The sequence below is a fragment of the Calliopsis andreniformis genome, chromosome 12 (assembly GCF_051401765.1).
Source record: "Calliopsis andreniformis isolate RMS-2024a chromosome 12, iyCalAndr_principal, whole genome shotgun sequence".
In the NCBI taxonomy this organism is placed as follows: domain Eukaryota; kingdom Metazoa; phylum Arthropoda; class Insecta; order Hymenoptera; family Andrenidae; genus Calliopsis; species Calliopsis andreniformis.
In genome coordinates this window covers 13,487,262-13,498,947 of record NC_135073.1, presented here as the reverse complement: position 1 = coordinate 13,498,947, position 11,686 = coordinate 13,487,262, and the positions used below count along the sequence as shown (strand labels likewise).

At 29.4% G+C, this 11,686-nt stretch overlaps 4 protein-coding genes across 4 annotated transcripts; 2 read left to right on the top strand and 2 right to left on the bottom strand.

Moving 5' to 3' along the window:
• Window positions 1-2: 2 nt before the first annotated feature.
• Cbp20 (cap binding protein 20) lies at window positions 3-1,497 on the bottom strand. The gene is made up of 3 exons (XM_076389078.1): window positions 1,071-1,497; window positions 600-920; window positions 3-528 (listed from the first exon to the last, which is right to left on the bottom strand). The coding sequence occupies exons 1-3, from the start codon at window positions 1,143-1,145 to the stop codon at window positions 424-426; spliced, it is 501 nt and encodes a 166-aa protein (XP_076245193.1). The 5' UTR covers window positions 1,146-1,497; the 3' UTR covers window positions 3-423.
• An 80-nt stretch (window positions 1,498-1,577) lies between these two features.
• Window positions 1,578-2,753, top strand: LOC143186266 (uncharacterized). The gene is made up of 2 exons (XM_076389837.1): window positions 1,578-2,280; window positions 2,353-2,753. Exons 1-2 carry the CDS (start codon window positions 1,578-1,580, stop codon window positions 2,751-2,753), a joined length of 1,104 nt encoding a protein of 367 aa, XP_076245952.1.
• Window positions 2,754-3,179: 426 nt separating this feature from the next.
• Smb (small ribonucleoprotein particle protein SmB) lies at window positions 3,180-4,381 on the top strand. Its single transcript, XM_076389480.1, has 3 exons — window positions 3,180-3,361; window positions 3,545-4,079; window positions 4,205-4,381. The coding sequence occupies exons 1-3, from the start codon at window positions 3,359-3,361 to the stop codon at window positions 4,318-4,320; spliced, it is 654 nt and encodes a 217-aa protein (XP_076245595.1). The 5' UTR covers window positions 3,180-3,358; the 3' UTR covers window positions 4,321-4,381.
• Window positions 4,382-5,944: 1,563 nt separating this feature from the next.
• On the bottom strand, window positions 5,945-10,282 carry LOC143185631 (uncharacterized). Its single transcript, XM_076388801.1, has 12 exons — window positions 10,009-10,282; window positions 9,099-9,273; window positions 8,818-8,996; window positions 8,542-8,651; window positions 8,350-8,475; window positions 8,118-8,283; window positions 7,801-8,037; window positions 7,584-7,727; window positions 7,359-7,495; window positions 7,126-7,254; window positions 6,870-7,043; window positions 5,945-6,765 (listed from the first exon to the last, which is right to left on the bottom strand). Exons 1-12 carry the CDS (start codon window positions 10,070-10,072, stop codon window positions 6,523-6,525), a joined length of 1,884 nt encoding a protein of 627 aa, XP_076244916.1. The 5' UTR covers window positions 10,073-10,282; the 3' UTR covers window positions 5,945-6,522.
• Window positions 10,283-11,686: the final 1,404 nt, after the last annotated feature.

The window sequence follows — 11,686 nt, the reverse complement described above, 5'->3', positions numbered from 1 at the left end:
AAATAATAAAAAAATTGCTAATACTATATTTATATAATTAAATAAGAAAATCTCATTTTATACGTATTTTACAGTTTAAATTAATAAAAGCAAATTTGTTTCATTAACGTTATTTGCTTAATAATTTAATTAATATTCAGTTATTCCTTTACAATTGATTGGTATTATATATTTTATAGTGTACAGATTATGTAAAATAAAACTAAATTTTCAAATATCTTCATCACTTTTTCATGATAAAATTGTGATCATTTTTTGTATCATCAAAAATAACATTTGTAATTATATTTTTAACCAACTCACCCTGCAACTATCAGTCTAAATACCTTAGTACTTATTACAAAGGGCATTCAGGTCAATACTATTATAATTATTTTATACATACAAAGTAGATCAATAAATATTGTCCATTGGCTCACACTTTCAACGTCCAAAGCCTCCATCAGAAATGGGTGTCACCTTTTGTTGTATTATTTTGCCATAACCGCCTCTCCCACTGTCAAAGTCTGATCTGTATTCATCTCTTACCTAGAAAATAAAGATTGTATTATATCCAGCAGAATATTTATTAAAATATCATTGCACTGAACATCATTTACTTGTCCTCCAGTTTTTCCTCTTCCATATTGCCTGCCTTCAATGAAACCAGCATCCCAATCTGTCCTAATTATTCTGTCATCCAGACGTGTTCCATTAATATATCTCATACAATTCTCTGCGTCAGACCTCTGATAGTACTCAACAAAACAAAATCCACAAGGAGTCTTTTTATATTTATCTAAACCCATTATAATTCTTCTAATATCGCCACATTTTGAAAACAATTCGTATATTTGTTCTTCTGTGGTGTAAAAAGATAGATTTCCGACGTATAAAGTTGTAGAATTCCTTAAAAGTCTATCTTGTTCAGCTCTTGAACCCTGTAAAAAAAAATAGTTATAAAAGAAACTTTATAGTGCGAAATGATGGAAAACAAGAAAACTATATTTCAGAAAAAAGAATTCTATTTCTATTAAATTATTACAATTTTGAATGTACGAAATATTTTGAGGTTATACCAAACAACTAACCTTAAAATGTTGATCGCGATATGAACTTAATTCGACAGAAGGAGACGTTGATGGGTTTACTTTTACCGCTGCCATATCCTGCTTCAGAAATTCTTCCAACTAATTTGCCTAATAACTTTGTAATGATAAAACATAAGAAGATAAACAAAACGCAACTATACGTTCGATTATGTGTGTATGTGTAACATATACTATATAGAAGCTGTGACATATAAATTTCCAACGATAAGGACGCCATCTATCACGGATTAATTTCAAATGTAGCGATATGTTTGTCGTTTCAAATTTTTGAAACAAGATAATTATTATTAAGAATTTTTTGAATTAGAAATTATAACGGTTTTTGTAATTGCAAACTTAGAACGATAAATTTGTACAGTCTTAAAAATTTTCTAGAGCATGCACGTTTCAAACAAATTTCGTGATCATGTCACTTTTATTTTGATCTGTGCAATTTGTCTTACAACATAAATCACAAAGAATAAAATATTCAAATACTTCACGAAAATGAGCGATAAATTACAAAGTTCTGCCACTTTACATGAAGTTACAGCTTCTGATGTATCAAGAGCCACTTCTACTTCTAGTTCTAGAGGAAAATGTTTTGGTTCACTTTTTCGTTGTCTTAAATTTAATAAAAAAGAGCAACTTAAAGCAAGCTTTGATAATTCTGAACATAAAGACTATGATTACATAGTTGAAAAACTTGTTGTAAAAAGGGTACCTTTTGTCTTTTTTAAAGTGCCAGAAAATATTTCAGAGACCAATAATTATCAAACTGATTCTTTGAAACCACAAATTTTATCAGAAACAAAAACTATACCCTCTAATATTTCAGAAACCCAATCATTGTATTATTCTGATAAACTGAATCAAAACACAAAGCCTACAGGAATTACTAGTAAATTATTTCTTGATGCAAACATGTCTCTATTAAATGAGATAAACAAGACAAATTTAACATCTTCTGATTATAAAGCTGGAATTATAGAACTAATGAATGCTATGAGCAGTTTACATCCAGATTTAAAAATCTCTGAAAGACCACCCAAGGATCCTTTAAATATACCAAAGAATAAGGATATGTTATCTAAAGATATAGAAGCTAATCAGAGTATGAAGTCTTTAAGCAAAGGTGATGGTATGCATGTGCAACAAACATTTATGATACCTACAATTGATGTTCTAGATCCTAATTTGATAATGAAAGGTTAGTATTTAAAATTAGTAGTATATTAACTACTTGCAAGAGACTTAATAACAATGTTCCTTTTACTTCTAGAAAAAAAATGTTTAAGGACTTCTGACATTAAGCTGGAAAACGATCAGAAAGTTTATAATCTGAACCACATGCAAAATACGCGTTTAAGTGAATCGTACGATATTAACGACGCTAATAATAAGAATAAAGAAGTACATATTGCCCAGCCTATTGAAAACATGTTTTGTAATTTACCAGATTTAGAAAAAACTATTAACATGAATCACTTAATCACAGAACAGCATGAACATGAAGGTGCAAAAGTTAAATCTGAAACGAGTAGTAAATTACAATACAGACAAGAACAAGAATCATTTGTAAACGAATCTAAAACACTAACTGAAAATATCGTAACTTCCGATTTATCACCTATAACATTAAGATGGAAGATTATTATAAAGCATCATAAACTTAAACCGTAATATTATTTCAATTTCTTTGAAGATTCAAGAATATTTCAATATACAATTTATGAGCATAAAAAGAACTTTAAAAGAAGTAAAATTTTACGAATCAAAGTATGAATGAGATAAAGAATAACGTAAACATTAATATTTTATATTTAAACAACAGAACTGCTTTCAGAAATGTATTTACTTTTTAATTAAAATATATAATGTGAACATTAGTATGATTCGAATTCTTTGAATAAAAATTATAACCATAAGTAAACTAATACCTTATAGATCAGGATGTCGCGTTGCTATGCTGATCATGCCAAAGATTTCACATAGAAATAGATCTTGTGAGTTGTAATGCTCTGTTCACAACGTCTACCACCATTGCTATCTGTCATCCAACTGATCAACGACTGATCTGCGGTCAAGAATTTTGGTGGGGGTACCCAAGCGCGTCATGCAGCGACACTGAGCGACAGTGATATACCGGCGCCATGTTTTTGTAAAAAGAGGTTATGTTATTAAAACATAGGCAGCAAACATTTATTTTAATGCTTGTGATTCCTCAATAAACAATTAGCAAATAAGTATTCATTCTTAGTGTTGATCTACTAAAAAAAGCAGTCACAATGGTAAATGGAAACTAATAATATATAAATATTTCGTATTATGTTTGGAATATAGTGTTAACATAACCTTATTCATATCATACATTAAACAAATTAAATAACACACTTGATCATTGTATAATTCTTCCAATATTCAAATCTGTTATAAATTAAAACGAAATTTAATAAACACTAATTTTTTTGCAGACGATCGGCAAAAACAATAAGATGCTTCAGCATATTAATTACAGAGTCCGAATTATTTTGCAAGACTCCAGAACATTTATAGGCACATTTAAAGCTTTCGACAAACATATGAATCTTATACTTGGTGATTGTGAAGAATTCCGTAAAATTAAGCCTAAAAATACTAAGCAACCAGAAAGAGAAGATAAGCGTGTACTGGGCTTCGTATTGTTAAGGGGAGAGAACATTGTTGCTTTAACTGTAGAAGGACCTCCACCCCCAGAAGAAGGATTACCTAGAGTACCTATACCAGGAGCTGCGCCAGGCCCTGGTATGGGTCGTGCTGCAGGTCGTGGCATGCCTGCGAATGTTACTGGTGTACCTGCTGGGTTGCAAGGGCCAGTAAGAGGAGTTGGCGGTCCATCACAGCAAATAATGACGCCAGGAAGCAGGGGTCAAGTCTCTGCACCACCACAGATGCATCCTGGAGGTCCCCCACGTATGCCAGTTGGAGGTCCTCCACCAGGAATGATGGGCCCACCACCAGGAATGATGGGTAAGTTATAGGTTTTCGTACTGCTCTGCCTTTCACTTTCATAAGGATGCAGTTACTCCAAAAACTGAATTTTTATTTTACATTAATACTTATGAGAAAACTAAGAGTTTTTCGTTTAAACGCAGGTATGCCACCTGGAATGCCACCCATGGGACGTGGAGGTCCACCAATGGGACCACCAGGAATGAGAGGTCCACCTCCTGGCATGATGCGAGGCGGTCCACCTCCTCGTCCGTATTAATATTTTAAATATACTATACTATCACATTCGATAATAATAATAAAGGTCTCTTATAATCGCAGTGTCTTCTTTTCATTTACATACAGAGAATACCTAAAAAAATTGGAAAGATGAAAAAAGTATCAAAATATAGTTTTTATAAAAATTGGCAGTAATTACGTACATGTGAATGACAATAGAATATAATGTTAATACTATAATATTCTTTTAATTAATAAATTTAACTATATCAAATAGTTTACAAATAATGAAAACAAGAACAATTTATGTTTGATAGATGTAATTTTTTTGTTTCATGCACCAACCATCCCATTGAAAATTTGATTAGTAACAGAGAAAAAGTGTTTTATCGTGAAATGTTTTAATTTCGAACGTTTTGTATCATGTATATTAAATGATTGACAATGGGATAACTGACTTATAAATGTACATAAAGAAATACGACTATTAATTTACAGCTACCTTTTGAGCGGTTCGTATGGGCAGTTTATTGTTTAGAAGACAATCATTCTCTCCTTAAACATATGCATTCTCCTTTGAAAACACAAAATGGTTCTCTTCGTTTCGAAGTATACGTATATGCACATGTTTATTAACTACTTTAAGTTTTCCGCTTATGTACACGCGATTAACATAAAAATCTAATCAAGTAAAATAAGTACAACTATCTAAACATTTACAAGAAACAATTGCCAATGCTTATGCATATAAATGTTCCTTGTTCTTCCTTTAAGCTTTCAAAATCCCTTAATTACTTTTTATATACATATTTGCAGGATTTCACTGGTATGAGCAAATATTAATATTGTAGAAACAAAAATTTCTACAGTTACGCTGTAAACGCTGTATAAAATTCTGTTGCATACTTTAAATATAACAATACAGAAAATGCATCATGAGTTTTTACAATCACATAAAATGTATATTCTTGTAGTACTGCACAATATATTTTATAAAAAGTATATTAAGCTTGAATAAATTTTTTTCCATAGTCTACCTTCTTCAAAAAATATAACTTATTAATATCTGTACAATGCTCAAACCACCATCTTTTTACATTATCGTTTTACAATAACGATGCTGCACAAACATGAAATGGTCAATCATATCATATTCCTGTATGCAGTTATATTTGTTATAAAATTCGTGATACTGCTAATAGTATTGCATTTGTTCTATGAACTGTTGACTTATGAATACAAATTTGACACATACTAGATGTAAATTAGTCATACTGTGATATAATTTTCTAATGAAGTTATTGTGTGATATTTCCTTAATTAAACAAAGGAGAAAATCATTTGTTTTCCTGAATGCACTAAAATCTATTCAAGATTAAATATGTAGGCTTATACAGTATTGTTTGTCATAAAATATAGGCAGTCTTTTAATGTTGAAATTAGTATGTTTAAAGATTCTGTTGTGAAGTATTCTAATTATCAACCGTTGTAATATAATTTTTCATTAATAATGAGTATTAAAGATTTTTTTAAACGAATAACTTAATTTTGATTATAAATATATTCATTGTTAGTCTACTCTTATTTCCATAAAATAAAAATATAGAAAAATTTATAAAAAAATATCTATGAAATAAGGTACAGAAAAGTGTAACCATCGAAATTTAAACAGTACAATATGTTATATAAATCATTTAGATTATACAAAAATATAAATGACACTTTGTGTTGATAACAAGCAATTATAATAATTGTTATATAGGATTTCGTTAAATTCAAATACGCTGTACGTACTTACAGAGTAGTTCAAGAGTGTTTCTTTATTTGTTGAAAATTTTGCATGATTTATAGAATTCCTTGAAGAAAAAGTTCGTATTCGTTCTTTTCAGAAATTCATCGGTAGTAACTGGCAATAAAAATATATACAAGATGTTTCGGAAAATGCGGGACATTTAAAAAATAAAAAATTTCCTCAGTAAAAAAAGTACTTCTTAGTTTACTTTTGTACTACCGGTGAAAGAAATATTTCAATTTACAAACAACTTTAATTCTAATGCAAGAAACTCACGTTCCTTGGATATATTTCAATTTTCGAAATATCTTGTACATAAAACACGTTACTAATTTACAATGAACAATTTACAAAACAGATTTTCAAAGTAATTACATAAGATTAGTTGTCAGTATTACATACACTTCTTAATGTAACAACTTTATAACGTCATTCTGCATGATTTTCTTTTTAAACTGACCTGTGTTTCTCATCGTTAACAGACGTAATTACAGCATCGGTTTTTACAAGTATCTCTTTATCCTGTACATGTGAATCACTATTACTTGGTTCCTTCGAAAGACGGGTATTCGTATTTTGTATCACAGTCTTAGATTCTGAGGCAAGAACATTAGAAGATTCGAGGAGATGGGACAGAGCTTTGTTTTTCTCCAAAATGTCTTGTCGAAGATTGAACATAATAGTATTACCAGACTACAAACAAAAGATTACTTATTCACTGACAAAATATGTTGAAATAGATTACTATCTGCTATTTAGTAATTATAGCGAATTAAATACAGACAAACAATTATTACCTTTATATTGGATGTTACAGACTCTGTATGAGATGAATTTGTTGTTGTTAACACAGTCACAGCTTGATCTCCATTATTTAATGTAATATGGCGTGGTAGAACATTAATAGAAGCATTATGTTGGCTTGTAACACACAAATTTTTCCCACCCATTATTACTTTTCCTAATACTTCCTAAAATGAATAAAAATACCTGCATTTGCATTCAAAAGAGATAACAGTAACTATTATACGAGCGATTGAAAGATTTATCTACCTTGCCTGCATGGGAAAGAGTCACACCCTTCGTTTGACCCTTTTGAATAACAATTACATTCGTTTTAGATCCTAGCTTCGTATTAGGATTAGATATATTTACAGTTTTATTAGAATTTAATGTAACACCCTGAAACATTGCGAATGACGTCTTTACAATAGGCTTCAAATTTTTAAATCTTCATTTTCAAATTTTTTATCTTCATATTAAAATTTTTTGATTTAAAATTGTACCATTTTGGCAGTGCTTTGATTGTTGAGCGTTGTAGGCAACTTTTTGCAAGTTAATGTTGTTTGCACAGCTGAAGGTGGTCCTGGCCCATTTGTTACTGTTGTTCCAGGACTAACAGTCATTACCCTATGTGAATTACCTGAAAACGATGAAAAAATAATTTAGGTTCGTAATGTTTTGTATTTAATTAACTGTCGATTTAATTTTACTAAGTATTTAACATTTACTTGAAGTAATGGCCTTCGTTATAGAAGGTTTAATATTAGAATGTATAACTGGTACAATACGCTTTGTATTATTAGTAACAGAATTTGAATTCTCCGAATTTGAGGTATTTTCTACAGCAGGAGATGTAGATGAAGTTTTAGAACCTGAAATATTAGTTTAATTAGCAAAAATGTAGAGAGAACTATACTAGACAAGCTATATTGTATTTTTTTATACCTTGTACCGATGTGTCTTGCATGTCGGTTTGTAAGTTACTGGTTGTTACTGGCGATACATTACTGGACACCAAAATTGTTGGTCCAATTTTCGGATTAAGTTTATTTTGGGTCGTAATTATTTTTCCCTTTGTTTTTGTCATACTTGTACTCACAGGAATCATAGCATTTACAAAATTACCAGGTGATATTACTGAATGATTACTAGTATTTTCTTGTATGTCTGATTCTTTAGAATCTATATTTAATATAATTATTTTAATATCTTTTTTTAAATATATATTATAAATGCATTAAGATTAGGAAAGATATAGCAACCTGTAACGTTTTCGTCGCAATTAACGTTAAGTGGTATTATCGTAACACTTTGAGATGGTAACGAATTCGTGGTGACCCTTGATAAATGTATAGTATTTTCAAGAGATCCTTTTTCAGTAGTACTATGATTTAGCGTTCCTAGCGAGTTTGAAGACACTACCAAAACCTACACAAGATTATATTTTTTGTATTACCAAACGAAAGTTCAATGATTCTTATTTATTTCAATTACCTTATTTGGAAGCGTTATTGGAAGTGGAGAAGAAGGTTTACGCTTTTCACAAACAGTACTTTTTTCACTGATGTCAGAATTATTGCTTTGATTACTTGTATCGTTGTTTGTACACGTTTCAATGACCTACAACATTTCCCATGGAACAGAGTAATGAAACAAGTGAAAAAAATTCATAAATTTATAAATTACCTCGTTTGGAACATGTTCATTGATAACCTTCTCTTCACTGGGTGAGAGTTCATTATTGCTAAGTAATTTTTCTTGTACATTTATCTTCACTGGAGATTCGCTTCTAATATCTATTGAAACAGATAGAAAAGTAATAAATATTTTGTTTCTCTAAATAATGTCTATGGGTAAGCTTAACCACTGTGCTCGCTTAACTTACAGTTCTACAGCTGTATACTACTTTACATAGACTAAAACCACACATTTACCAAAGTAGATAATAGTTTTCCTTAAAACCTTTTGTATCTTCCATTCTTTCGTGAACAGGAAGATTCCTTTTGTTTGCTGCTGCCGTTGCAAGAGACAAGCTATTCGCTAATGTTGTAAAAGCAGATCTTGCCTTCAATCTTGGCAAAAGTGGGATAGCACGACGACCTTCAATAGTCCAATCTGTGCCAGTGTTTGGACCATTTAATCTATATTACAATAGTTTATTAATAGTCAATAAAAATAGATTAACTCAATTTAAATGCATTTGTTCTTTAAATTAAAAATATATTTGACAAAAAAATACCTACTGTTCAGCTATTGTTGTCAACTTTTCATCATTAACAGCTCTTCTTACTTCAGCACGATGCCTTTCATTAGAAATGTGTAAAACCTTAGCTAGTTCTTGTAATAATTTTTGTTTCTCACTTGTGAAAGGTCCTTGAGCACGCAAGACAGACACCATACTTCCATAAGCATCTAATTCTATATTAAACAAGCACTATGTTGATTGTATGAACAATATAAGGAATGAAAATAATTTATAACAGTTTGAAATATTTCTTTGTAAAAGTGTAATTCAAGAAATCATAATATAAATATAGTTAAATATGTAACTATGTAGGTACAATAATATCAGTATTCTTATCTCAAATACTATTTTTTGATATTAATAATAAATAAAAATATAATTATATAAGAAAGATTAAGATATTCATTTCCTAAAATATATGAAATTTTTAATTTATTCTTTATACTTTAATAAAGCTTTATAAAACGATTCCCATCCTATATTCTAACTAATGTTTCTTAACTATTTTCCATATCTAATCATTATCGAACGTTCGCAAAAATGTCTGAGAAATGAAATACTATACGAAACGAGCTATTTTAAATGAAGATATATAATACGTGATACAAAAATACCATTAAAAATAAAAAAGCCATTTAAGGTATTCTAGTTAGATTTAATAATAAAAGAGATACATTTTCATACAATATTGATAAATATTAATTATGTTCACAAATAATGATAATCGAATGCAGTCCTTCGGGTTTCCATTTTCTATATTGCAATCACGCAAATCTCGCATATTAGCGTACCTAATGCATATTTTAAAATTTGAAATATGTGTTTTCGACGTATAGAATTATTTCGTGGGCTGTAAAAAGTCGAATATTACCGAAGCGAGAAAACAATTATTCGAAACATAACCTTACCCAAGCATCGTAAACATTTTCTGCATTCGTCACGAGTCATCGTCTCATATTTAACTGGCCACATGATTACATATTTTAATGATTATAATAAATGCGACAAGATTTTGCCACCATCCGTACACTTTTCCCACATTTTCGACGTTTCGTTGACAGTATGGCAAGTTGATGATGAAGTTTGTCGTATAATTACTCTTGTTGCGACTATTTTTATTTTAATGTTGGCACTGTCGCCACTAGAGGAATTGACCACAATCGTCTATTGGCTAACATGAACCCTGATCTTCTCTATATTTATTTGAAATTTGAAATGTGATAAATCGTTGTTAAATGTTAATTTTAATATGCATATGTGCATATGTACAGATATTGTAACAATAATATTACTAAAAAATCATCATTTTTATCTTTATTCAGAACGAAAACCGAAAGTATAGAGTTCTTAATGAAAATAACCTATTGATTCTTTTTTATAAATATATTCTTAAACTATTTTGACAATTAATATTTATTTGTTGTATAAAATTGCTATTCTGTTATAAATATAAGTTTATTATAATGTATTTCGTGAATATTAGCAGATAATGTTCTATAAATTCCAAAGTTTTCTATCTTACCGGCTAAGCTCAAGTTTAAACCGATAATTACTGCTTTTTTGAGTAAATCGAACGATTTAATTTTTTAACCAGGTACAAATTCGAATGTCTTTAAATTCTGTATAATCATTAAACACTTATAAAAAGTAGTAATTTTTTTTCAAATTTAGAAATTAATTTTATTTTTTCCTGTTAGAATAAGGATCTTACAATTTCTACCACGAAATAAGAAAACTACTTCATTAATTAGATCAAATTTTCTTTGGTTTATGCATTTTTTGTAAATTCAAAAAAATATATCTTAAAAAAACTGTTTTCTTGAAAATGTCAATGTCAATATCAATTGAAATAAAAGTATCAGTATTATTCTCAGAAACTGTATAATATTTATAGAGGCCAGATCATGTGAATCATCATTTATGAAATTTGTGGGCGTGCAATTTCTGAAAGCTTACTTTTTAATCTTATCGATGCAGGGTAAACATGTATTTAACAATTGGGTAAAAGTTTCATCCGATGTATTTATTTTTGCGAATGAACTCGTATTTGTTTTTACACAGATCATTTCTAATTCATAATCCGTATTTATTATTTATTGAGATTTTTTGCGTCACGTTACGCCCTCTTGATTCACCCGCTCATTTTAAATTTAAATTCAAATCAAATTATATTCATCAAACAGCAGAACAGTCTGATTTTCTTCCAATTTCTTTATTCTTTTAATCAATAAGTAAAGAGAAACTAGTTAAAAAGGATAATGAAATATTCTCTAATAGCTGTAAAAGTTACTTAACATGTTCGCTATCACAGTAAACTAGGAAAAAAATTCACAACATATCATTTTGCTTTCTCTATTTTTGCACCAGGAAATTATCATTAAATAAGTAAGTTATTTAAGAAACTAATTGCAATAACGTAATTGATAAAAAGTTCCAAAATCTGTAAACAGAAATAAATAAAGACATAGAAACGTATGAAAACTTTGAAAAATATTATAAGTGCATATAGTGCAACGATTAAAGTTGCTCTGTAACGTCTCCAATGCTGCAATTTTGATCAACTTTTTCATGAATAAATTGCAAGGC